The 24,902-nt window shown below is 39.4% G+C and overlaps 1 protein-coding gene across 1 annotated transcript; it reads right to left on the bottom strand.

Moving 5' to 3' along the window:
- Positions 1–5,609: 5,609 nt before the first annotated feature.
- On the bottom strand, positions 5,610–14,769 carry LOC121653957 (ubiquitin carboxyl-terminal hydrolase 2-like). The gene is made up of 12 exons (XM_042007767.1): positions 14,469–14,769; positions 10,234–10,281; positions 10,023–10,140; positions 9,490–9,601; positions 9,309–9,419; positions 9,020–9,084; positions 8,833–8,936; positions 8,603–8,683; positions 8,414–8,492; positions 6,682–6,789; positions 6,476–6,596; positions 5,610–6,314 (listed from the first exon to the last, which is right to left on the bottom strand). The coding sequence occupies exons 1-12, from the start codon at positions 14,619–14,621 to the stop codon at positions 6,209–6,211; spliced, it is 1,206 nt and encodes a 401-aa protein (XP_041863701.1). The 5' UTR covers positions 14,622–14,769; the 3' UTR covers positions 5,610–6,208.
- Positions 14,770–24,902: the final 10,133 nt, after the last annotated feature.

Genomic DNA, 24,902 nt, shown 5'->3' with positions numbered 1-24,902 from the left:
ACTAAATTATATTTGCAAGTGTAGAGGGTTTATGATGAATACTAATCTAATCACCTGGTTTTCATGAACATATGTGGTAACTGTGCACCACCACCAATAGTGGAGGGGAATATAGGTCACCTGTGCCATTCCAAACGTAAACACCATCACCACAATAAACCTGGACCAAACAATAAAGAGAAATAATGGCTCCTACACTCATGTTTCCACCCACTCCCTTTGAATGTCTTGTGTTTTCTTTTCTTTTCTTTTTTTTTCTTTTCTTTTATTTTTGTTTTTTATATTTGTCATTATGTTCAAATACACTTTCTAATCTAAATGTTCACGTTCATTAAATGTACATGTTGTGTTTATTTTTTAACGTGCATCCATAAACACACTGGCTGTGACTGTTTTTTTCAGACTAGACCATTACTATCTGATACTGGCTGTTTTTCCAGGCTTTTCATTCTTTTTCATTGTCTTATAGTTTACATTTTGTAATCAGACCGGCAGGATTTTGAGTCACAACTGATTAATTGCAACTGATTCTGAGCCTAGCATCTGAATGTGGAGCTGAAATGGAGACTCATCAGACCAGCAACGTTTCTCCATCTTCTGTTGTCCAGTGTTGGTGAGTGTGTGTGAATTGTAGCATCAGTTTCCTGTTTTTAGCTGACAGGAGGCACCCGGTGTGTTCTTCTGCTGCTGTAGCCCATATGCTTCAAGGTTGGACGTGTTGTGTGTTCAGAGATGCCGTTCTGCAGACCTTGGTTGAAACCAGTGCTGATTTGACTTCCTGTTGTCTTTCTATCATCTCCAACCAGTCTGCCCATTCTCCTCTGATCTCTGACATCAACAAGACATTCTGGTCCAGACAACTGCTGCTCACTGGATATTTTCTCTTCTTCAGACCATTCTCTGTAAACCCTAGAGATGGTTGTGTGTGAAAATTTCAGTTGATGAGCAGTTTCTAAAAGCAAGTTACACGTCTAAATGCATTTAATTGCTATCATGTGACTGACTGATTAAGTATTTCTGTTAAAGCAACTGAAGGAGGATCTAATGAAGCAGAGCAAGCTAGCCCACTTCGTCTTTTATGTGACTGTTTCATTAAACCAAACGAAGGTGTTTAAACACAAGTGTAACGTGAATGTGCTTATATTCTCTCTCCTTCCACTAACTTTGCCAGCAGTGGTGCAAATGACCAAAATTATCTAAAAACTTAGAAACTTTTATTTTCTTGAGACAGTAAATGTAGTTACATGTTTATTTATCAGGTCAATATTAGGTAAAAGCAAAAAAAATAACAAAAAATCAGTTTTATAGACCTTTAGCCTTACATAGCAGGTTAATAATAAACATACAAAGACTTATCTAAGGGATTAGTAAATGATTGTAATGATTGATCTGTTCAAGACAAGGGCGCCACACCACAACCCCGTGATGGCTGAGTTAAACCAAAAGAGGAGTAATGGTAAAATATTATTTGAATAAAGTAGAAAAATATATATATATACCTTAGACTTTTGGTGTGGCATGCAAAATAAATAAATACAATAATTAATCAATTAATAAAAGTATTGAGTGTATTTGTTTTCTTTTATCCAATTCACAAAATATTCCTAATGATATGATGTAGAAGTAAATTAATATTTAACCCTTTAACATCCTGTTTGGTTTTCATTTTTTTAAAGACTACAGGATGATTTTGGCGTTGACCACTAGACCAGACCCCCATGGTGTTACTTTAACGTGGACTTTAACCCACATGAAGCTGTTGCACTTTTATAGTACAGTCATTACTCATGGAAGTGTCAATACTGGGATGAGCTTGGTTACTACACTGAGAACAACCCTGCTCCACACGCAGGCTGGAATACTGCTAATACCCTGAGCTGTGTGATCGGCCCACATGGTGTCCATAGGAGCTACAGGGACTGTCTGCGTGTGTGTGTGTGTGTGCTGGAGAAGGGGGGTGTACTATCTGCCGCGTCACTAGAAACAACTATGACAAATTCAAGGTGGCATTAGAGGATGAGTGAGGAGATGAGTGAAGTCAAAAGGCCTCTGGGAACAACTTTGTTCAGTTTCATGACCTGAAAGTAGAGCAACACAATCCAGTTAAATTTAAACTGCACATAAATGTTTCTGAGATCAGTTCTGCACATCAGCTTGGAGGGATTTAGCAAAGGTCTCTATGTTTTTTATTTAAACAAGTCTAAATCATGCCTCATATGTCCATTTGGTCTCTTGCAAATTTTCACAACAGAGAACTTCACTCTACCTTCAGTTATCAGACCCCTCTCAGTGGAACCAACTCCCAGTTTGGCCTCAGGAAGCAGACCCACTCTCTACCTTTAAGATTAGGCTTTAAACTTCCTTTTCTGATCTATCTTATTGTAGGTCTGGCTTGATGACCCTGATCCATCCTTTTAGTCATACTGCTATGGGCCAAGGCTGCTGGGGGACGTCCCATGATGCACTGGGCTCCTTTCTCTTTAGTCTCCATGTAGCTGACATTGTTGTCATTCATTTGTGTTTCTCTTCTTCTTCCTCAGCAGGAAACCCTGGATTAGAGTTATGCTGCTGGTTGACCCCTCTTTCCTTTCCTCTCCAACTCCAACTGGTCTAGGAAGATGGTCAGCCTTCCCAGTTTTGATAGAGGTTTCCTTCTTGTCAAAAGGGACCTTGTCTCTCGACTGTCACTTTGTGCAGCTCAGGATGGAAGATTGAATGGAGTAGAAAATATGATGCAAACCAGTGGTTTTCTTAGATAGGTTTTTATTTTTATGAATTAGTTTATATAAACTCCGTTATTATAAATTTGTCTAATATGGATAATAAATGGATTTTTCTTTTTTGGATTATGATCAGACCGCAATTAACTTTACTTTATCTGTAAAAGTGACTTGGGATGATTTTGTTGTGAATTGGTGGTATACAAATAAAGCTGAATAGAATTGATAGGGGACTGGAGAACATCAGTATCATTGCTCAGTGCGGTATAGACCTGTACTTGCTCAAATATGGCCCACATCTGCACTTTTGTTTGGCCCATATTTGGCCTGGACTTCATGTGAGTGTCTTTCCAAAACTCAGCCACGTGACCCCCACATGTCATACATGTCCAGGCCACTCCTCATATTTGGGCCCTTTCTGGACCACGTAATCCACATCCAAGCTGACAACTGACATCTGGACCACATGTGGCCCACAAGACACTTGCCAGTGCCGTAACTGAGCCCATAAGAGTCAGAAGTAGCCCAGATTAGGCCCAGACGTATCTGTATTTGGGTTGTGACCCCCTAAATACAACACACCGTGTTCTTATCCTGATCTTATCAGTGAACGGTTGGAATCAAAACTCACTTTAAATAGTTTTATACATTTTTACCATCAAACATTTACTATGAAGCTCACTTCAATATTTTCTCACAGAAAATTAAAAATAAGTATATTTTGCTTAATTGTTAAGTTAAAATCTCCACCAGGTTTTTAAGTGAAATCATAATTCTAACTGAACATCTCACTGCCAGTCTCTGCAAAATGAATAAATAAATAAATACAGTTTCGAATATTATCAAATGACCACAACCACTTTATAATTAATTGATAAGTATACCCATAATCCCTCCTTTTTAACAGGCAGACGTGGCTCTGATCCCACTGACGGTGGATATCTGAACTATCATGTTGGGGCAGGCGCACAGTTTGTGTTACAGAGACAACACTTGGCCCTGGTCTGATAACTTTATCTTTTCTACTCACTAATCGTCCTCGTCACAAACAGATCGTCTGCCCGAGCCTCAGAAACCTAATCACACACACACACACACACACACAGACACACACACACACGGCTAACTCTCAGAACCTTCTCTCTAATCCCATATTTCTAAAAATCTAAATGATTCCTCACATTAAACAGAATAATGTCTTCATATAGAAGAAGTATGAAAACATTTAGTTTGGTTTAAATGTTGCTTAAACCTTCAACAATCCAGGTATCAACACACAAAAACCTACCTGGACAATGTTAATGTGCACAGCTCCATCTAGTGGTGGATGACCTGTCACTGCTGCTTTTTCTTTTCTTGTAATCATGAATCCAATCTCTTTATAATCCTCTTATTTAGCCTGCATGTTCACATCAGGCAGCACAAACTGCCCGACCTCTGATATCAGTCACAGCAAGGAAACTGCCTCTTTGTCCTAAATGTTATGAGTGACAGAAATATTTATAAATAATAAAGAGGGGTCAACAAGCAGCATAACTCTAATCCAGGGAACAAGAAGAGAAACACAAATGAACGACAACAACATCATATGTTTCTACATAGAGAGTAAAGAGAGCAGAGAAAGATATAGGGAGCGTAATGACAGGGATGGCTAACAATAAGATTTATTCTAAGTGAAGTTTCTATTCTACAATCGTTTTGCAGACACATTTCTCCAGAGCGACTTACATTTGAAGGTGGTTAGGCAGTAGCGTTAAGAAGCTGGCCTACGGGCCCAGCTGGAAGGTATAAATATTCGCCCCCTGAGGGATTCTAACTCGGGTCTCATGCATGGTAGATACATGTGGCAACTGATGCATCAGGACAGCGCTGACATGGCTTCCTCAGGGCACGTCTGTCATCCCTGTCTAATTTTTGAAGAAGTGTTCAATAAAGTATGTTTTCTACCATGACTCAATATCTTTCTCTGTCGTTCATATAAATGAAAAAAGGGGGCTGTTAGGTAACATTGGTTTAGGTAACAGAAGTGTGGTGTAATTTAAAGTATACCAATCTGTAATGACAGTAGTAGTCTACTCGCAGCTAACGGGACGGGAAAGCATGATGGAAGGGGTGCTTGTACAACTGGGAAAGTGATTGTGTTAGTTATTTCACACAGTTGTATTAAAACGTATTATTAGAAAAATGTTTTGGCAACTTTCTAATGTGTCGTAGATTTTTATTTTAAAAAAGTATTTTCTCAATAATGTTAGGCTTCAGTCTACACCTTTCTCTGGCGCACTACCTCTCCAGCTTTGGAGAGTTTGCAGCTGAAACAAAACACAAGAATTAAATTGTAATTAACCAAGGCTTAAATCATTCAAATTCTCTGCTGATAGTGATCAGGATGAAGTTTATGATTAACTTTAAAGTCTTTAAAGTCGCTCTCTCTCTGAACCGCTCTGAACAAATCACAAACATTCGTTGCTCTCTCTCATCCCCCTGAAACAAGGGTGGGTAGGAACCAAATATACCTGAGCCATTACCACGGTTACACAAGCAATAATTAAGGATGCGCTGATGCTACGTGTCACCCAGTAATTCCAAATATACCAGTATGGCTCCTGCAGTTTAAGAAAAAAGCAATTGCTCTTGTCCTGCAATATTTTTCCAAGTGTTGAATAAAAATTAGCTTTGAAAAGCTCCCAAAATATTGCATATTGATGATCTATTGATCACAAAAGTTGTTTGTTGGATGCATTATTTCACAAGCAGAGATTTGTGCTCATTCTTTTGCTTCCAGGTTGCTTTGCTCTACCAGCTCCAGCTGAACGGCTTACAACAGATGAGTCCTTCGCCTCTCTTTCCCAGGCTGAACAAACTGCAGTTCAATAAAAACCAACACACAACACAAGTAAAAGATTAATTTAATTGATTTATTGGCTTTGAAATGACTTGTATGTAAAGTCAGCAACATCATATCTCACAGCTGCTTTGGTGTGTTTTCCCACAGTAAAATTGCTGCAAGGTCTATAAATACTGTACAAAAATAAGATGCAAGTTTACATAAAACATCCTCTCACTATTGGTGGAGCCAAAAATCTTATTTAAATTACATATACAGTCCCGCTCCAAAGTGCAAACATCATATTAAATAGAATAAATTATGTATTGCAGCTCATGTGTGAGACCAGTTCTCACTAATGCACATTTAGACATGAGTAGGTAGAAATTCAGGTCCAGAAATGGCTGTAAAAGGTCTTTTTTCTGAGTTTCAAAGTTTTAACTCAGCTGTTTTGTTTTAGCTCCACCCAACATATGAGCTTTGGGTTTTCCACTTTTTACTTTCACTGACATGAAGGTCAGGAGATGCTTCGTCTTCAGCCACACACCTGTCATTCTCCGTATGTAATGGCAGGACTCCCTCCACTAGATGGCGGTCTCTCCCTGCATCTGAACACATCTTCAGGCCCAGTCGAGCTACAGCTTACCAAGCCTCCTCTTCACAGCTACAGCCGACAGATCTGATATTTGTTGTGCGAGGAGGCGGCCAACTCGTAGAAAAGGACGTAGGCGTTGCTGCTGCGAACCTGGTTGGAGGGAATTGGGCTCACCCTGCACAGAACACACATCACACACCGCAGTGAGCTGTGCTGTGAATGAACGCATCTGTTTCCATAAGCCTCCAACCACTGATGGTTAGAGTTAGGGAAACCCGGTTACCAGGCTCCATCTGATAAGGTGGCAAAGTAACTTGATGATGTGAGATTTGATACCTGGAGTCATTGAAGCTATACCACTCCCCCAGTGCCGGGTTCTTGCAGTAGGCTGTGTAATGGCCTCCCAGGGTGTTTCCAGTGTGGTTGGATACTGCATACAGGTTATACACGGGACGCTCTGCAGGAAGAGACAACACAACGGTCATTCAACACTGTAAAGCTCCCACTCAGCCTGATCTCCCTTCTCAGATGACAGCACTCACCGCTGCTGTCTGCAGAAAACTCCCTCAAATCCAGATCTTTGACAGGAAAGTCGACATGGGTGGAGAGTTTGCTGACTCGGACGTTTGAGTCTGAGAAGCGCTTCAGATCTGAGAGGAAAGCTGAGTGAAGGAGCAGAAACTGCTTTAAAAGGGAGATGACTGAACTGTGTGTGACTCTACGTTTACCCTAGTATAGCTTTATTAACTATTTGGCTTTTCCCTGACACGTGGCTTGCTGTGCATAAAGGTCTGCAAAGTTACAAAGTCCATATGAGACAAAGCGGTTCCCTCCCACCGATGCCACTATTGAATTAACTGGTTTGTAGTTCTGACTTTACTTTTTAACATCACTGCTGAACATGTCTTGATAACGCTTGCCTGGTATGTTGTTTAGAAAAATAAGCAGCCACCTTGCACTGTTGGTTTAGGAGGGTTTGAATTCTTGGTAGATTTCATGGCCTGTGAAATCTGCAAGTTATGTAAGAGGTAAAGAGTAAAAAGATTATGGAGTCGGTCAAAGTTTACAAACACAGGTGTGCTCATAATGGCAAAAGAAAGACTTGTAGAAAGAACAGTTCCTTCAGAAAACTATCAAATCACATTTTTAAAATTATATATATATATATATATATATATATATATATATATATATATATATATATATATATATATATATATATATATATATATATATGATATGCAAAAGCACCACTTTCTCCCCACTGACAGGACAATAACTCTTAAACTGAATTATTCTTAGGAATTGGAGATGAAAATTTTAGTTTTTGGTGCCACTGTGTCACAAAGACTCTTCCAGACAAAACTGAGGCACAAGACAGGAGAGATCAGCATTCAGCCAATCAGAGTTAAGCAGCTGCAGAGTTCTCACAAGGTTTTACTGTCACATGACAAGGTATCAGTAAAAAGAACCAGCATGCGCTGAGTGCAATGTTTGGATCAAACATGGATAAGAAGAGCAGTTGGGACTTTTTGAGTAGCAGACCTTAAAAAGGAGAGCTAAGATGCAGATGTAGTGAAGAAATGAAAAACTGCAAGAAAAATGTTTATTTGCACAGTTTGCTTTGCTTTGCTGGGGAGGGTGAGGTGGCTTCATATGCCCGCATTCGATCTCCTTTCAGCTTCACTAACTGCAGAGCTCAACAATAACTTTTAGCTTTAGCAAGTGGAAACTGGATTTATCTGAGGATTTTGTACAGGAAATAAAGTTCATGATAAGGAATTTTTCATCTAAAAAAGATTACAGCGAGGGCCAGTATTTTTTAAATATACAGTCATGTTTTAAAAATAAATGAATACATATTGAAATAGTGTGGGTTTAATCTTTGCCATGGTTTAGGAACTACCTCTGACCAGGCCAGAGGGGATATTTTATTCCTCCAGTGTGTTTGGATTTTCCCCGTTTTATCTGCTCTAAAAAAAACAAAAAAACAAACAAACAACAAAAAAAGAAAACTCAGAAAGGAGGAGACATCCTAGTCAGATGGACGAAGCATCTTTGCCGTTTTTCTTTCAAATGTGGAGCAGCAGCTCTACTCTGAGCTCCACATGGAGGTGGAGAGAAGGAAATGCCCCAATCCATCAGTGATGAACCAGAAATAATAAAACTCGTCACCACCTACAAACAGCAAAAATACCCATGCATGTGCAGGCTGAACCATGTAGCGTGTGCCTTTAAATGAGCTGGAAAATAATAGTTCAAAGAAAAGGATACGGAGCACAAGAATCTGAGGGAACTTCTGGATGCTGAACCTTTTGGTGCATTTTCTTCTGGCTTTGCATTTGTTGCATGTCTAAGGAAGAAACAAACGGTGGGTCATGATGTGCTGCTGCTGTATAATCCAGGTAAAATGCGACTTTTATAGGAAGATGACACGTCTTTGTATCTATGTGAGGGCCTTACCGGTCTCTCCTCTCCGTCCAACACATCTTCTTTTGTGAAGAGTTTTAAACAGTCTTTGAGAGTCACTTCGCCTGAGTTCTTCTGTGGAGAGAAACAGCTTCATTAGCTGCTTATTAAGCAGGAAAACACAGGTGGAAAAAATTGTTCAGTTCAATGAAAATCCAGGCTTCGGCTTCTGGATCCGAACATGAAGTCAGAGTGTTTGTGACAGGAATGAGAGGAATGCTGACCTTTGCAATTGGTATCGACAGGTCCCAAAAGGGGTCAAACACGGTGGAGCGGAAGCCGCAAACGGTGCAGGTTAGAGAGCTTTTCAGCTGTCCTACAAAGAGGTCTGCGAGCAGGACGGAAAAATACACCCATCAGAAACAAAACGGATGCTTAAAGGTCATTCTGCAGCTTTTAGAAGTCACTTACCCACAACTTTGCTGTCTTCTCTTTCCAAGTACATGTTCCACATTCTCCTTCCTTTTTCATCATCCCTGCAAATGAAACCAGCTGGGTTCATTCCCAAAGACTGAAAACTCTACTGTCTAATTACACATAAAGTTAATTCCCATCTTGCTTTTTCCTTTAATCATTACAGCCTGATTACGCACACCGCAGCGCTTTATGAGCAGGGAAGTGTGTCTGAGACACCCCAACCCCCTGGTTATAAGTGACTCATTGAGGACAGAAGCAAGAAGAAGCTGATGTGCAGACTTACAATAGGTGGTCAAAGTCCTGGATGGACACCGCTGGCTGGATCGTCACTCTGTTCACCTCATTATGAAGGCCGTCCAATAAGAAGCGCAGGAATTCCTGAGCATCCTGCTGACTGCGGGGGGGACAGACTTCTTGGTTTAGTAATTATTTGTTAAATGTGTGAGGAAGAAAAGAAGACTTACTTGCAGCCAACAAATTTTGGAGCAACCCTCTGGATCTGGCTTCTGAAATCAGAGGGGCTGATGGCCTCATTGCTTGCGGTGGTCCACAGTCTCTGAGTCAGCTTTGCAAAATCTGAGGCAGAGAGAAGTGGCTGGTGAGTTCAAGTGCATGAATCTGCCACCTCACCGTAATATTCTGAGAGAAACTCTGCGTCTTCTGGTCCTCATCTGCAGATGAAACCAGTCATTTCATCTATAGTGTGATAACGTAACACATCTAAAACTAAAAGTGGGTCACCTGCAACCCTATCCAGCTCAGTGCATTGGTTAAAATGTGGCCGATAGAGTCAGGAAAGCTAGTAAAGATCCACCAAATTGAGAATGCAACATTTACAGTGAGCTGATTGCAGCTGTTTGTCCTTGATTAGGTGACCAGAGAATGTAAAAATCCATAAAAGCTGATAATATGTGACTTGCTGCTGATCCATAAAGTGATTTAACTTGAGTCATCGGACTGCTGATGTGTGGTTTAGTAGGTCAGGAGCTCATCCTACCTTCCATGAGAGCTGTCCTAATGTTGTTGTTGAGGTCTGTGTGATGGCCGTTTCTAAGGCAGTAGTCCCTCAGTTCTGAGGTGTTGCTCAGACACTGGAGGATGGAGTTCATGAAACACTGCAAAGAAAAAACCCCACAGAAGTAAGCACGGATTCACAGCAAAATGAGCGTCTTCAGTGGGAGATTTATGACGCAGAAGGCTAAACTTACCGTGTTTCCCAGGTTTTTCAAACCCACCAGGCCCTGAGGACTCTTGTTCTGTTGAAACAAAAAAAAGAGGACATAGAGAAAAATTTTATGAGCTTAAGAATTTACTGAAAAATGTGCAAAAAAAAAAAAAAAAAAAAAAAAACATCCTGGAAAATCAAAAACAAGAAAACGTGTTTAAGGGTTTTTCCTTCATAAAGTTTTTGTGTGAAACACAGTGAGACTCTCATGGTGTTTAAAACCAAACAAAGTTTAATATTAATGATAAAACACTAAATTATTCCACATGTGAACATGGCATTTATCTACACTACACAGCATGACGCTGTGTTGCAGATCTCAGCTGCATTTCTGAATACTGACACCCTGCTCCAATGAGCGCCGCCCACATGGCTGTGACATCACATGGCTGTGACATCACATGGGCGCGTGTCTGAGTCGAGTCTAAAGTTCCTCTGAGAATCTGCAGAGGTCATCGCAGGAGGTTTGTGTTAAGTTTCACATCAGCACCGGAGTCACCTGCTTAGTGTTTTAGACACATCTGTGTTAATCATCTCTGAGACCGAAGGAGGAGTCAGGAAGCCACTGGACACCAAGAGTAATGACGCATGGCCATGAAGCTCCACAACAAGGGTCTCTGCTGTTTTCTTCACAGTTATTTTATTTAATTTTTACAAGGATCATAAACCTTAATAAAAAAATACATGTCAAATTAAATAAACATCTACAACCTGGTGAGGTCTATAAATGGTTTTCTTGGAAAAACAGTTTTGCTTTATACCAAATTTTTCTCCTTTTTCTTTTCTAAACTTGATTCTATCTATCTATCTATCTATAATACATAAAGTCACAGGATCCATGGCTCCTTTTATTTGAACCAAAAAAAAAACAAAAAAAAAAACAACAAACAAACAAAAAACAATATTTATAATTATAATAGAGGTAGAAGAAAGCAGTGGAAAATGAGTAAATGTCGTATCAGTTTAAATTATTTTGGCTCTAACATTTAAAACAACAGATTCAGGTTCTGAAAGCCTAAAAACGAAATGTGCAACTCTCAGACTGAAAGATTTGCTGCAGGTTCTCTTCTCATCAGACCTGATCAAGCCTTTCAGATTTTGAAAGAATTGTAAAAAAAAAAAAAAAAAAAAAAAAGTAAAAGAATGACAGATTAGTGCTATATTTATCTTTCCATGCATTCCTTCTTAACAGTAGAAGTAAAAAAAGAATCAGCCTGGTGACTAAATATTTACTTTACATGCAAAAAAGTGCAGCCTGACCTCCTCCTGTAATAATGATGTGCGTACGAACAGGCCTGTGACCTGAGGCCTGACCTGGCTGAGGAAGCGTGGTGACTGAGTAACATGATGACTCGGACCAACTCAGCACAGACGCGCATCAACGCCTCTGCACGGCCGAGCAGCTCCACGTGGAAACAACAGCGTCAAAGTAGCAGCACATGGAAAACTGTAAACTGAGAGGCGTCATCGGCCTCCTTTTCACTCTCATCACTTAGTTATCATTTATTTTTAATAGCAGTTTTCACTGCTTGCCCTCATGTTGCTCCAGAACCTTCCAAAAGCTCAAAACAGAACTGTGACTAAAGACATTTTTGGCTGAAATCTGACTCATCTCTTTTCTTCTCTGCTGTATGTGAAGGTGGCCATATGGTGAGCATGAAGCAGCTGACCAGCAGGTCTCAGCACACTCAGCAGGCGCCTCTGATTTAAAGGAGGAAGTGATGCGTTCAGGTGCTCCAAACGAAAGCACTCCGCACTACTTGGCAGGACTTGAAAAAGCAACAGAACGAACTGTCCTAATCCTGCCACGCAAGGTTACTCAAGGCCGTCTGACATGTGATGGAGGCCAAACTCGTGCACATGCACATGGCACCACATACGCCACTTCCAAACCGGAGAAACAGTAAACAGAAGGGCTGAGAAAATGTGTGCTTTTCTGAATGGTTTCTTTGAGGACAACTGACAGAGGCTGCACCCTTATGTTCCAGTTCAAATGTTTCTAGTTTCAGCAGCTAGTGTTTACACACCAGCTGTGGGTTAAAACACAGCTGAGCTGATATGTAGACAAAGACTGGCAACTATTTTAATATTCAGCTTATTATTTGAGTAGCTTTTTCATGGAAAAGGGAGAAAATACTGTATTAGGAATTCAATAATACATAGATTGTGATCGAGCTAACAGCATTGATCCAAATGAAAACTAGTAATCAAACATTAATTGTTTTTCATTTAAATGTCCAATTGAGCTAATTTATATAGCACCAGTTCACGATAAAGTCATCTCAAGGATCTTTTACAGATCTAGTCCAGTTCATTGTGTAATTATAATCCAATTAAAACAAATCCATTATATGATCCATGTCAGTCCAGCAGTATGAAAGGAAAAACTTTAACAAAAAGAGGAAACTCCAGCAAAACCAGTACGAAATCTGTTTGATTTTTTCCCAGATTCCACGTTTTCCCTCTGCATTCTGTACCTGTAACTGGCTGTTTTCCAGGTGTCTAATCATGTGGGACGTTTAAAATATCACCATTTTAATAAGAAAATATCTTTTCTTAAAGATGTAATTATTTTAGCTCTGGAGGCCTTTATGACACAGTAGCTGGAGGGGATCAGAGGCAGGAGGCCGGGATTCAAACCTGCAGCTGCAATGACAATCTGAAATCACTGTTAAATAAGCCGGTGTTGTGCCAAAATAAGCACCCCTGCCATAAAAAGCATCTCTCAAGAACTAGTATTCATTAGTCCTACGAATAAATACACAACAGTCTCTCCAACAAGTAGTTTTGTCGGCTGATATTTTTTTCCCACGGATCTTCCTCAGGACGCCTCCACCTGCAGCTCAAACACCCTGATAGAAGCTGTTCTGGTTTTCTGACAACACTCCTCCTCGTTTGTAATGCTTCACTAAAAAGGAGAGGCAGCTTTTTCATTTTTTTTCCAGAGACACTTAGGGAAGCATCTTTTTATTTCTTGGATAACTTTGCCATCACTGAGTCCCTACGTCCAAGTTTTCCACATCATGGAAATCATAGGATCCTAAACCAGGCTTTGCAAGGGCGACCGTCTTCCATGACAGGATGGGGATGGAATAAATTATATTTTAGCTGTTTTTTTTTTTTTTAAGATTAGACATGGATGGAAGGGATTGTGTTAAATCTGCATGTGATATTGTTTCATAGCATTACTTGATCTTGAATCAAATCTGATATTGTGATATTGACAATCATCCAGTGAATCGATATAATATCGTATCATGATTAAAGTTGTCAACGCCACTAGACCCCTGTGTGAAGATTTCCCACTTATATCAGTGATAAAAACATTATCTTTAGAGTTATGGCGTATGTTTAAGTCAAGGAAGCAACATCAGCTTTGACTTGAGGGCAGAGCTGGAGGCTTAAAGGATCACTAAAGATTGAAGTCATTGTCAAGTATGTCTCAGCTGCTGATTCTCAAATTAAAACACAAATGTTCCTTCTTTAAAAACTGGGAGAAAAATGAGTAAATAAATGAGTCAGTTATTTAAACCTGTGCAGCAGTGACTGAGGCTGTGGTCACCTGTGACCTCCGCCTGACACTTCAAACCCACATGGATGCAAATAGATGCTGACTGTGGGCTGATGCGTGTGAAACAATATGTCCTGTGCGCGTGATAAGATGTACTTCCTAGGACACATTCCTTATCAGCAGCTCTCCTTCCCATTACGCAACAAACACCACACTTGAATAGTTGGTTTGATGCAGGCATCTGCTGGTTTCTACTCCCCTGCACTGGTGTGTATGTATTTACCCACTTCTCCACTGAAGGGCCTGAAGGTCATCTTCAACCCTCCAGGAGCCTTTCTGGCTTTAAACATCTCTGTAATTTTAGTTTGTTTCACAAAACGATGGATGTTTCAGTGCAAAACTAACCTTTAACCACTTTGCATGTGTGAAGGTTAGTTTGTCTTTTTTTGGCCATGTCTTTTTTTTTTTGTAATTGAGATACTTTTTTTTTTTTGTTTTATTTTTCTGAAATCGATCATTTAATGTTTTTAATTGTAATGATTAATAAATGAACGCATTTCCAGATTCTTCTACTTCTTATTCTGCTGCATCTGTGTTGTAACCCCCAGTAAAACACACTTGAACAGCATTTTAAATATAAAAGGTCTCTTCACCTGGAAGTTATATTAAAAAAAGGTGAGAGTGAGGTGCGGTGGTTCTGGACATACCTTGGCCGGGTTGATGATTAGACCCTTGATGGTGGACACCAGCGCGGACCGGGACAACGACGGGTTCTTGCTCCGCAGGTCTATTTTGTCCAAGGGGACAGCGGCCGGCTGCTCCGGAACCGTCACCGTGTAGGAGTGTCGCAGAGAAGGCATGGTGGATGTTTTTATATCCCTCTGACGGTGAAGCGCGAGATCAGGTGGAAACAAGTCTGGTCTGAACCCTTCTGAACCCGCAGGTCAGTCTCTGCACGTAACGATCCTGTGGTGGAGTGTTTAACACAGACGGCGCGTGGTGGAGTTTTACTGCGCGCTCTAAAGCACCCTCCCACTAAGAAATAACTCATGCTGCCTTTAAGGGCCGTAGGAAATATCTAAACTGTGCCAGTCGTATATGATCATGAACAAAATGTGAAGGCATTTATATTTTACTGGTAAAATGTTATAATGTGAAAACAAAAATATCTTTTAATAAATCATCTAAATGTTTGATGACTTTTTAATGATGTTTTCAAACTGTTTTCTATGTTTTAAAAGTTTTTTTAACGTCTTTAATTGAAAAATTACTTTAAGACCAGTCTTTGTAGTATTTGAAAATTTGTTTATTGACCCACTTAACACTGGCTGATGAATGGAATAAATCAAAGTAAATTACAAAAAAATAAAAAAGTACTTCATTAAACCATAAAAGGATTATAGACAGACAGATAGATAGATAACGCAGATCAGAAATTAATCAAAGTTGTTAATGCAAATCATGATTTCACGGACCTCCCGATAAAACCAGTTCCTCTTTGTATTGATATTTTATCCCTTTCCCATCAATCATGACATATTTGGTGTCAATGGATTTCTTGTAGTTTCAGGATATTAAAAATACCACTGATATCACGTTATCTGAAAAACGGAATGCACCAGTCCCCGAAGTCTGTAATGTTGATAACAAATGATCTACTAACATTTTTTATTTAATCAAATAAAACAGGAGGAGAATTTTCCAACTTTAAGGTCACAATGACTGATGAATAAGTTAGTCTGATTATTATATCACCTACTGTTGGTGCTTTTAAGTCAAATTTAATACTTTATATAAAAAAAAAATATATTTAACCCGTAAAATGGGAAAATGGCTGTTGTATAATTATTACTGAATTACTTCAGTGTGTAGAGGAATGGCTGCACACCTGATTAGATTCAGCTGAGATGATTACAGTTGGTGTTCAGCCAATAGCAGCGTGAGGCCTCTTGCAGCTGATTTTGCTGCTGCAGGTAGGTTGAACTCGGGCTCGCGCCACATTTACCACTTTTGCTTGGAAACTGAAGGTGATCCTACAATAAGATATCCTCCTGCCCTGGTATCCATAAAAGTTGGCTCAACTGGTAACTGTAGTCAGTGGGTTGTGGCTGAAAGCTTCCTTGCATTAACTAGAAAATAAGAGTGACATGAATCAGCAAGCTGTCCAGCCTGCATGTTATAAGATGCAGAGTGGAAGAAGTTTAGTCAGACAGGCGGTTCAATACTAAACATGACTCATGTTTTTGTTGGTGTAGCCTAGCAACACGTTTATTGCATAAACCACTTTGTACCACTTTGTAACATCAGTATAGCAAAGTTTAAAATCAAGAACCACATGGACCTGCTGCAACAGTAGGTCCAATTATGTCCAGATGATCACAGCAAAATCCTGTTTTTAAAATTTGAAATGAAATTGTTTCTTGCTCTGAGTATTTTTATATGAATACAACACCGACTGGTATTATGGAAAGGGAGAAAAAAATATAAAAATTTGAGGAGACAGTTCTTATTTGCTCCTCACATTTACTGGTTACCAATAGAGGGAGTGGACAATTGGGGGTGATGTGGTCACATTTCTGTCTCCTTGACAGGATCCTGGCAGTATTGCCAGTACAATCCCAACAAGGAGAGTATTCGTCCAGCCCGGAGGAGACAAAGGTGCGGACCAGCCTCTCATCATTCAGCTTTATTTTTAGAGCTCCTTTTCACTATAAAGTCATCTCAAGGTACTTTTACAGGTACAGTCCAATTCAACACAATTTATTGTAGTCCAGTTACAATCCAATTTGAAAAACCTCCACCAGAACCAGGAAGGAAAATCTAAATAAGAACCAGAATGAGGAAGAAAAATCTCCATCAGAGCCAGAAAGGACAGCCATCCTCCCAGACTGGTTGGGGTGGAGAGGGGTCAATCAATTATCAAATTTTATTTATATAGTGCTTTTCATGCACAAAGCCACACAAAGTACTTTATATGAGTTATAAAACAAATTATGCATATTAAAAACAAAATTTAAAAGCCTTCACACACTGGACACACATATGATAGGAAATTAAAACACTCCTCATTGTGGTCTCTTTTGTACACAATCTCACACACATACAAAACGCAAGTTAACTTACATTAACTGAATGTAAGTTTAGAAATATTAATAGAATGAAAACATCTGGCTTGACGCTGCTGTGAGGAAACGTTAGTGGAAGCAGAGTCTACATTTCTGTTTTGGACTATATACCTGTGTGAGGAGTGAGTACTCAATGCATATGATTTATGTGTGTGTAAACATGTTAACAGTGCATAAATGTACGATGCTAACCGTAAATTAGCATGTTAGCATTTGATTCGAGTTAATGGCGAATTTGTATGTAAAGATGAATATATGACACTAATTAGGGACTTCTAATGCCCAGTGGACCGAGAGGAATTCGTAGAATTTTTCTGCTGTGGATAGACCAGTCAAGTTTCAACCAAGTGTTTTACATAAGTTCCAGAGTGTACCATCTACTTCAACCACGTTGCCGAGGAGGATTTGCATGGTCATGGACAAGGTCTTAACATCCATTGCACCTAACCAACAGAGGAGTTGTGAGTAAACCAAAGCATGTACATTTTATGTTTTGCTTGTGTAACAAGTGAAGCGACCATTCTTTGTTTTCTGGTCACTACAAACCCGAGCAACATATCGGACCTGCCACGCTTTATTACATTAAAAAAAATAAAGGTCTTGGTGATTATCAAGTAAGTAAAATATTGAACTGAACGTAAAGGAAAAGAATATTTGTGTTGAAATATTACAATTTAGCTTTTTTTCTTATGTTTGCCTTATTAATATATTGTTTATAAATCTTTCGAATTTTTGGACCTTAAATATTTTTGTGTTGTGTCCTGATTGTATGGTTAAAGTCAGGGCTCGAATTACACTGGGGCCTTCTTTCTTCACACATCACGTGCATGCGCATTTATATTAGTATATAGTTACTATTAAAAAAACACCTACTGGATGCAGCTTAATCAGAAACAGCGACAGAGAGTTCTTCAACCACAAAAGAAGTAAATCAGGTGGTTGTGTGGACGCTCACAGCACAAAACAGACAAACAATGCTGCTGTGTGTTTGCTATAGGACTACAGGAAACAGAACGGATTATCCGCCTCATTTGGAAGATTTTTAGGGCTCCCCTAAAGTATCACCTGAATCTCTTTAGGGGAGCTCCTCCGCCTTTCAGGGGAGCCAAGCCCCCCTTAGCTCCCCCATAATTTGAACCCTGGTTACAGTATTACAGGTTTCAGATTAAAGGGTCACACATGTATCAATAAGGGTTACGAAAATAGTTTATTATTCTAAGTTAAGAAAACAATGCCAAAGGATTTTCTTCCATATTGGACATGTTTTGTTTGTGGCAATATGTAAAAGAACAGACCCACATTCAAGGTCACATTCCTGGTTATCTCTAAAGGTGGTGATATGTCCTCTGTTGCGGTCGCTGACTTGTCTGACTATTTTTGCATTTAGTTTGATTTACTGATCACTCAGAATGTCCAAATAAGCTGCTCCTCGGTTAAGAAGGTCCATTAATGAAAGAACAAGTGCTAAGTTTGTGGAGGCCAAAGCTATGTTACCAACAACCAGTGCAGAGTCAGTTGATGGACTCCTGGATCATTTCAATCTGAAAGTCTTGAATGTAATGGATGCTTTTGCACCGATAAGAATCAAGAGCACTTTGAGCAAACAGAAAACACCAAGGAGAAACACCACTGTGGTCACGAGCCTAAAAATAGAATGCAGGAAAACTGAGCGGAAGTGGCGAAAAAATTAACTTCAAATTGACTCTGAGCTGTACAAACAAAGCCTGCATAACTATAACAATGAGCTGTTCAAGGCCAGAGAGCTGCATTTATCTGAAATGATTAACAAGAACGTCAACAATTCTTGCACTCTGTTTGCTTTGATTGAAAAACTTACTAATCCTCCTATACAGATAAGCCCAGAGCTCCTTTCCACTGAGAAATGCCACCAATTTGCCAATATTTTTAGCCAAAAAAATGAAAACAATTAGAGAAAATATTAATGCTACACAGTCAAACAAGAAAACTACTCTGTGTCTAAAACCTGGAAATATTTCTGATGTTATGTCACAATTTAATATGGTTGATTTAAAAATCCTACAAGAAACAGTTTGGCATCTGAAATCAACGACATGCACTCTGGACATGATACCATCCGACTTTTTAAAACCAGTTTTTACCTCAGTAGAAAGTGATCTCCTGCTTATAGTTAACAGCTCACTGTTAAATATTCAGGCATTTTACTAAAGATAGCTGCCATTAAGCCACTCCTAAAGAAAAGGACTCTAGATGCCTCTATAATGAACAACTATAGACCTGTCTCTAACCTCTGGCTGCTGCTTAAGTCCACACTAAGACCAATAAAGTGGATCATATAACTCCAGTTCTCAGATCTTCCTGTCTGTCAAAGAATTGACTTCAAAATCCTGCTGTTAGCCTACAAAGACCTAAATGGTTTAGGACCAAAATTCATTCAGGATCTTCTGGTTTGCTATGAACTAACCAGATCCCTCAGGTCATCAGGGTCAGGTCCACTTTCTGTTCCCAGAGTCAGAACTAAACATGGAGAGGCAGCGTTCAGTTTTTATGCTCCTCACATGTGGAACAAACTTCCAGAAAACTGCAGGTCTGCTGAAACTATCAGCAGGTTTAAATCAGGGGTAAAAACTTTTATTTGCTGCCTTTTATCAAAACAGCTGTTAAATTCCCCATACTGGAACTTTGTTTCTTGCATTTTATATATTTTATTTTAGCTTTTTTCTTTCTTATTCTATTTCTTTGAAAGTTTGCTTTTAATGTACTTGTTATTGCTTCCTGCACCTCATTGTAATGCTTTTAATGTTTTATATAAATCACTTTAAATTGTCTTTTTCATAAAATGTGCTATACAAATGAACTTGCCTTGCCTTGCCTCTCTTTTATATCCAAGATTCTTGAGAAAGTTGTATTTCACCAGCTTCATGACTTTTTAAATGAAAGTGGAAATCTTGATAAATTTTGGTCCGGCTTCCGACCTCATCACAGCACTGAAACAGCTCTGGTCAAAGTGCTAAATGACATTAGGTTGAATACTGATTCTGGTCAAGTATCAGTCCTGGTTTCACAGATCACAGAATCCTGTTGCACAGGCTGGAAAACTGGGCTGGACTTTCAGGACTTATTGTGTCAGTGTCTGGAGCAAATAAACACCTGGATGAAGGAGAATTTTCTACAATTGAATGAAGACAAAACTGAGATTATTCTGTTTGGTAGCAAAGAGAAGAGGGTCAGCATTGGTAAACACCTGGAGACTCTGGCTCTTAAAATCACCGACCAAGTTCGTAACCTGGGAGCGTTGATAGACTCAGATCTGACTTTCAGCAGCCACATCAAAGCTGTCACTAAGAAGCTTTTTACCAGCTCAGAAACATCAACAGAATTAAAAGTTTAGTCTCCCAGAAAGACCAAGAGAAACTCATCCATGCATTCATCTCCAGTAGGCTGGATTACTGTAATGGTCTTTTAACAGGACTTCCTAAAAAGAGCATTAAACATCTGCAGCTCATCCAGAACGCTGCTGCTAGAGTTTTAACCCGGACTAAGAGATCTGAACACATCACACCAGTTACAAAATCTTCACACTGGTTTCCAGTTTATACTGGTTTCCAATCAGTCACAGAATAGATTTTAAAACCCTTCTGATCATTTACAAATCAGTTTAGGCCCAGAATCCATCTGTGATATGTTCAGAGAATATAAACCTAGCTGAGCGCTTAGATCCAAAGACTCTGGTCAACTAGTCCAGACCAGAGTCCAGACTAAACATGGAGAAGCAGCATTTAGCTGTTATGCTGCAAACAAGTGGAACAAACTGCCAGTGGAGATTAAACTTTTACTAAATGCAGACATTTTTAAATCCAGGTTAAAAACATTTCTTTTCTCATGTGTCTATGCATGAAATCTGTATGGTAACTTTTTTAACTTATCTTGCTTTTAATAATTTTAATGAAATTTATGATTTTATTGTTTTTTTTCCTATTTTTTGCTGCCTTTTACTATTTCTGAATGATTTCTTTGCACCATCTGTAAGGCTTTTAATGTTTTATCTAAAGCACTTTGGATTGTCTTCTACATATAATGTGCTATACAAGTAAACGTGCCTTGCCTTGCTTTGCCTATCCATTTTTTCACAAGCTGATTTTAATTATGGTCAACGTTTAATCTTTATTTTAAAATCTTTACTTAAATTGTTTTAATTGTTGCTTTATTTTATGATTGTTTGCTCTGTAAAGCACTTTGAGTTATTCACATATGTTTTATAAAGGGCTATAATAAGCCCTGTAATTAATATTCTAGAGACAATAATGAAGTGTTCTGTCTCTTTAACTGCTGTTAGGATGTAGCCTTGAATAAGTTGTCAGATAATGAACATTTTTACACTTTTAGCAACTATCCAGATGGTAACGTCTCCTCTCTGCTTGGGTCAGCACATCACAGCTGCATGCAGAAACAGCAAACGGAAGCACTTTAACCACGTGAAAGAGATTACTGTGTGCTCTGACGATGCTGGAGACAGAGATAAAAGTATTTCTGCAGGCTGGTACTGAGTCAAATTCCACACAGTTTTCTGTTTGTGCTGCTACAGAAATGAAACGCTCGTTCTGAGGGGTTTATCCTCTGCCTCTAGCAGAGAGACTGGCTGACTGACATTGAGGCTCAGATGCTCTAAGTCTGATAAGAGGCTTGATAGCTGCATTGTAAATCTTTACTTGCCCTTTAACCTACTTCATTGATTTCTTTTCATCTTACGGCTGTAAGTGAAAGAACACTAAAGCTGCTGAGCAAAGTCGAGAGTTCTCCGTCCCGTATCACCATAATGAGCTGATGAGACAAGTTTATACAAGTGACATTTAAAGCTGTGATGGGAGGAAAAAAACTATAAAGAAAACATTTATCACCATGAGTCCTTAATGTTTGGATCAACTGTGATGAAACAAGCAAGGACACCAACAAAATGAAGATGCACCATCTTAAAAACATCTATGTTTGCAGCAGTATTGATGGAAATCTGATTTGGAGGATGTATCATTTAAACTTAAAGTCCCATTTTCATCCCAGTGCAACAACCACTTTATCAGCTTCTCATGTTCACCTGCTTGTTAACACAAATATCTAAGCAGCCAACCACATGACAGCATGTAGTCATGCAGTCATGGTGAGGATGATGATTCATTGTTGACTGAGCATCAGAATGAGGAAGAAAGGGATTTTAAGGGTGCATTCACACCAGGATACTCCGGGGGACTCTGTTTAATAGGGAAGAAAAATATTTTTACCTTCATTTGGTTTGTTTAGCTTTCATTCTGCACTTTACTCAACCAGACAACATCTCATAGTTACATTAACTGCTCGCTAGGGGTAACATTCCCCAAAACAACCACTGAAATAGTGGTAAATCAAAGCAGGAAGAAGAAGAAAATCCGGCTCACTGATTGGCCAGGACAGAAAATGGCTCGTTTACTGCCAAACAATGAAGCATCAATAAATTTAGTCTTGTGTTTTTTGTTTTTACTGTAGTGTTTAATGCTGAGAGTTTTCACATGAATCTGCCCAGGCTGCATGCCGAGCAGTAGAGATTGACACGGGAGTGCATTATTACTCCTGTCCCATCCCACTCCCACAGAAAAAAACATCATGTCCTTTTCCCAATCCTGGGCCAAAGCAAAAAAAAAAAAAAAAAAAAAATCCTGTTCCGTCCCAATCCCAATGTTCAAACTACTCCAAACAGATCCATGGAAGAGGACCAGGGTTTATTTAAAGCAGATCAAATGGTGCCAGGGTGAATAAGTGACATGATTGTTGGTCTGAGTATTTACACACAACCATTTCTAGGGTTTGAGAATGGTCTGAAGAAGAGAAAATATTCAGTGAGCAGCAGTTATCTGGACCAGAATGTTCTGTTGGAGATGATAGAAAGGCAACAGGAAGTTAGATAAGCACTGGTTCCAACCAAGGTCTGCAGAATAACGTCTCTGAACACACAAAACATCCAACCTTGAAGCAGATGGGCTACAGCTGCAGAAGACCACACCGGATGCCTCCTGTCATCTTAGAACAGGAAACTGAGGCTACAATTAACACAGACTCACCAAACCTGGACAATAGAAGATGGAGAAACGTTGCTGGTCTGATGAGTTTCTATTTCAGCTCCACATTCAGATGCTAGGCTCAGAATCTGGTGGAAACATCAGGAAAACATGGATCCATCCTGCCTTGGATCAACGCTTTAATGGTAATGGTATGGGGGATATTTTTTTGGCCCACTTTGGGCCCCTTAGTACCAACGTTGCCTGATTTAACCAGCACAGCCTACCTGAGTATTGTTGCTGACCACGTCCATCCCTTTATGACCACAGTGTAGCATCTTCTGATGCTACTTCCAGCAGAATAATGCACCATGTCACAAAGCTCAGATCATCTCCACCTGTAAGTCTTTTAGATACCTTTCAGATTATTTATCCAATCTTACATCACACAGAATGTTATCGGACAAGTTCTCCTTGACCTGATAAACCTGCAATCTCGCCTCAGTGAAACGCTCTGCCTTGCTGAACCTGACTCAGCCACGTCAGGAATGTGTTTAAGTCAGCGAAACACATTGCTGGACGTTATGTTCATTACTGGGTTTGTGTTGTAAAAAAGGATTCGTAGCCATTAGATTTCATTCCCCGAGATGAAACTGATTATTAGTTTTATATTAATTACTTTTTATTATTTATTCGATTACATGTACTAACAGCTGAGCTCAGATCATTTTTGATTGCATAACAGTAACAGGTGTGTGTAAGGTCGTACACTCTGCCTGCACAAGTTTGCCATTTTTTAAACACTGCTGCAAACAAAATTGGATATTTGTACCCTGGCTGTTAATAATGTCTCAGTGTGCAAAAGTTGTTCAGATATTTTAATTGGGACTGGTGTAAACTGATTAATCAGATTAAATCAGATGAGATCAGACCAACAGTTTGTCCTGGACACTGAATGTCATGAAATCAGACAGAACACGTCATGCTGTAAAAAACTAATTACCATGCAGGTTTGAAATTGATGAATGTTACCATGACACCAAAGCTTCTAAATAATGAGAACACACCCTCTTTTGAGGCAAAGCAGACTACTTTCACTCTGGCAAACACATGCAAATCATCCGTCTCTGCTTCTCTCCTCCACACCTGGAAGGATGAGGAAATACCTGAGCAGTAAAAACACAGGGAATCCTTCTCCATAAACTTCTCAGTCTTACTCATTTACTTGCTTTAATATAGGTCAGGAATTATGGACAGTTAAAAACCAGCAGCTATCAGAATGCTTGTCTCAGGAAATTTATCAACTTTGAAATGAACTAAAAGAAGAAAGAATAACATATTGATGCTAATAAATATTTGGGAGCAGATCCAGTATCTGAAAGGCTGTGTGATTCAGTCATATACAGTTTCTACACACACCCATAAATATTCACACCCACACACACTTATGTAACTGCAGAAACAACAGGCTCAGCATGGGAGGGAAAGAAGAGCTTATACTTGGCCTGTGCTTTCAGTCCCAACATGTTAAGACAACACATTTATGTGGTATTTATATGAGCGGTGACCTCAATGACCCAATGTGACAGAATAATGTCACACTTCCTTCTCTAAAGCCACATTAAAACCTGCTGGATTTCACTTAAACACATATGTTTTAACATTGTTCAACCCTTATCTGTTATGTCTTATCAGTAAATGTTTGCTTTAAGGGTTAACTGGGTCATCAAAGCCCTCTAGCCCTCTGTAAGGCTTTATGTGAGGACGAAGGAAAGACCTTTTTAAACCTGCTGTAGGCTGAGGTGTCTGTTCTGATTAATTCAGGTCCAACACTAGATGCTGAACAGTTTAATGTCCTTCTCTTTACGTTCACCTTAACTTAGATACTAATGTCCCACTGCTGTGTCTTGTGTTCAGGCAGTGAGTGAGTGGAAAGCCTTAACTTTTATTGGTTGTCCTTTAAATCCTTGCTTCAGTTTCTATTCCTACAGAGAGAGGGAGAGAGCGAGAG

Source organism: Melanotaenia boesemani, chromosome 15 (assembly GCF_017639745.1).
Source record: "Melanotaenia boesemani isolate fMelBoe1 chromosome 15, fMelBoe1.pri, whole genome shotgun sequence".
In the NCBI taxonomy this organism is placed as follows: Eukaryota; Metazoa; Chordata; class Actinopteri; order Atheriniformes; family Melanotaeniidae; genus Melanotaenia; species Melanotaenia boesemani.
Note: the sequence above shows the minus strand (reverse complement) of the source record. Positions and strands in the feature narration are given on the sequence as shown.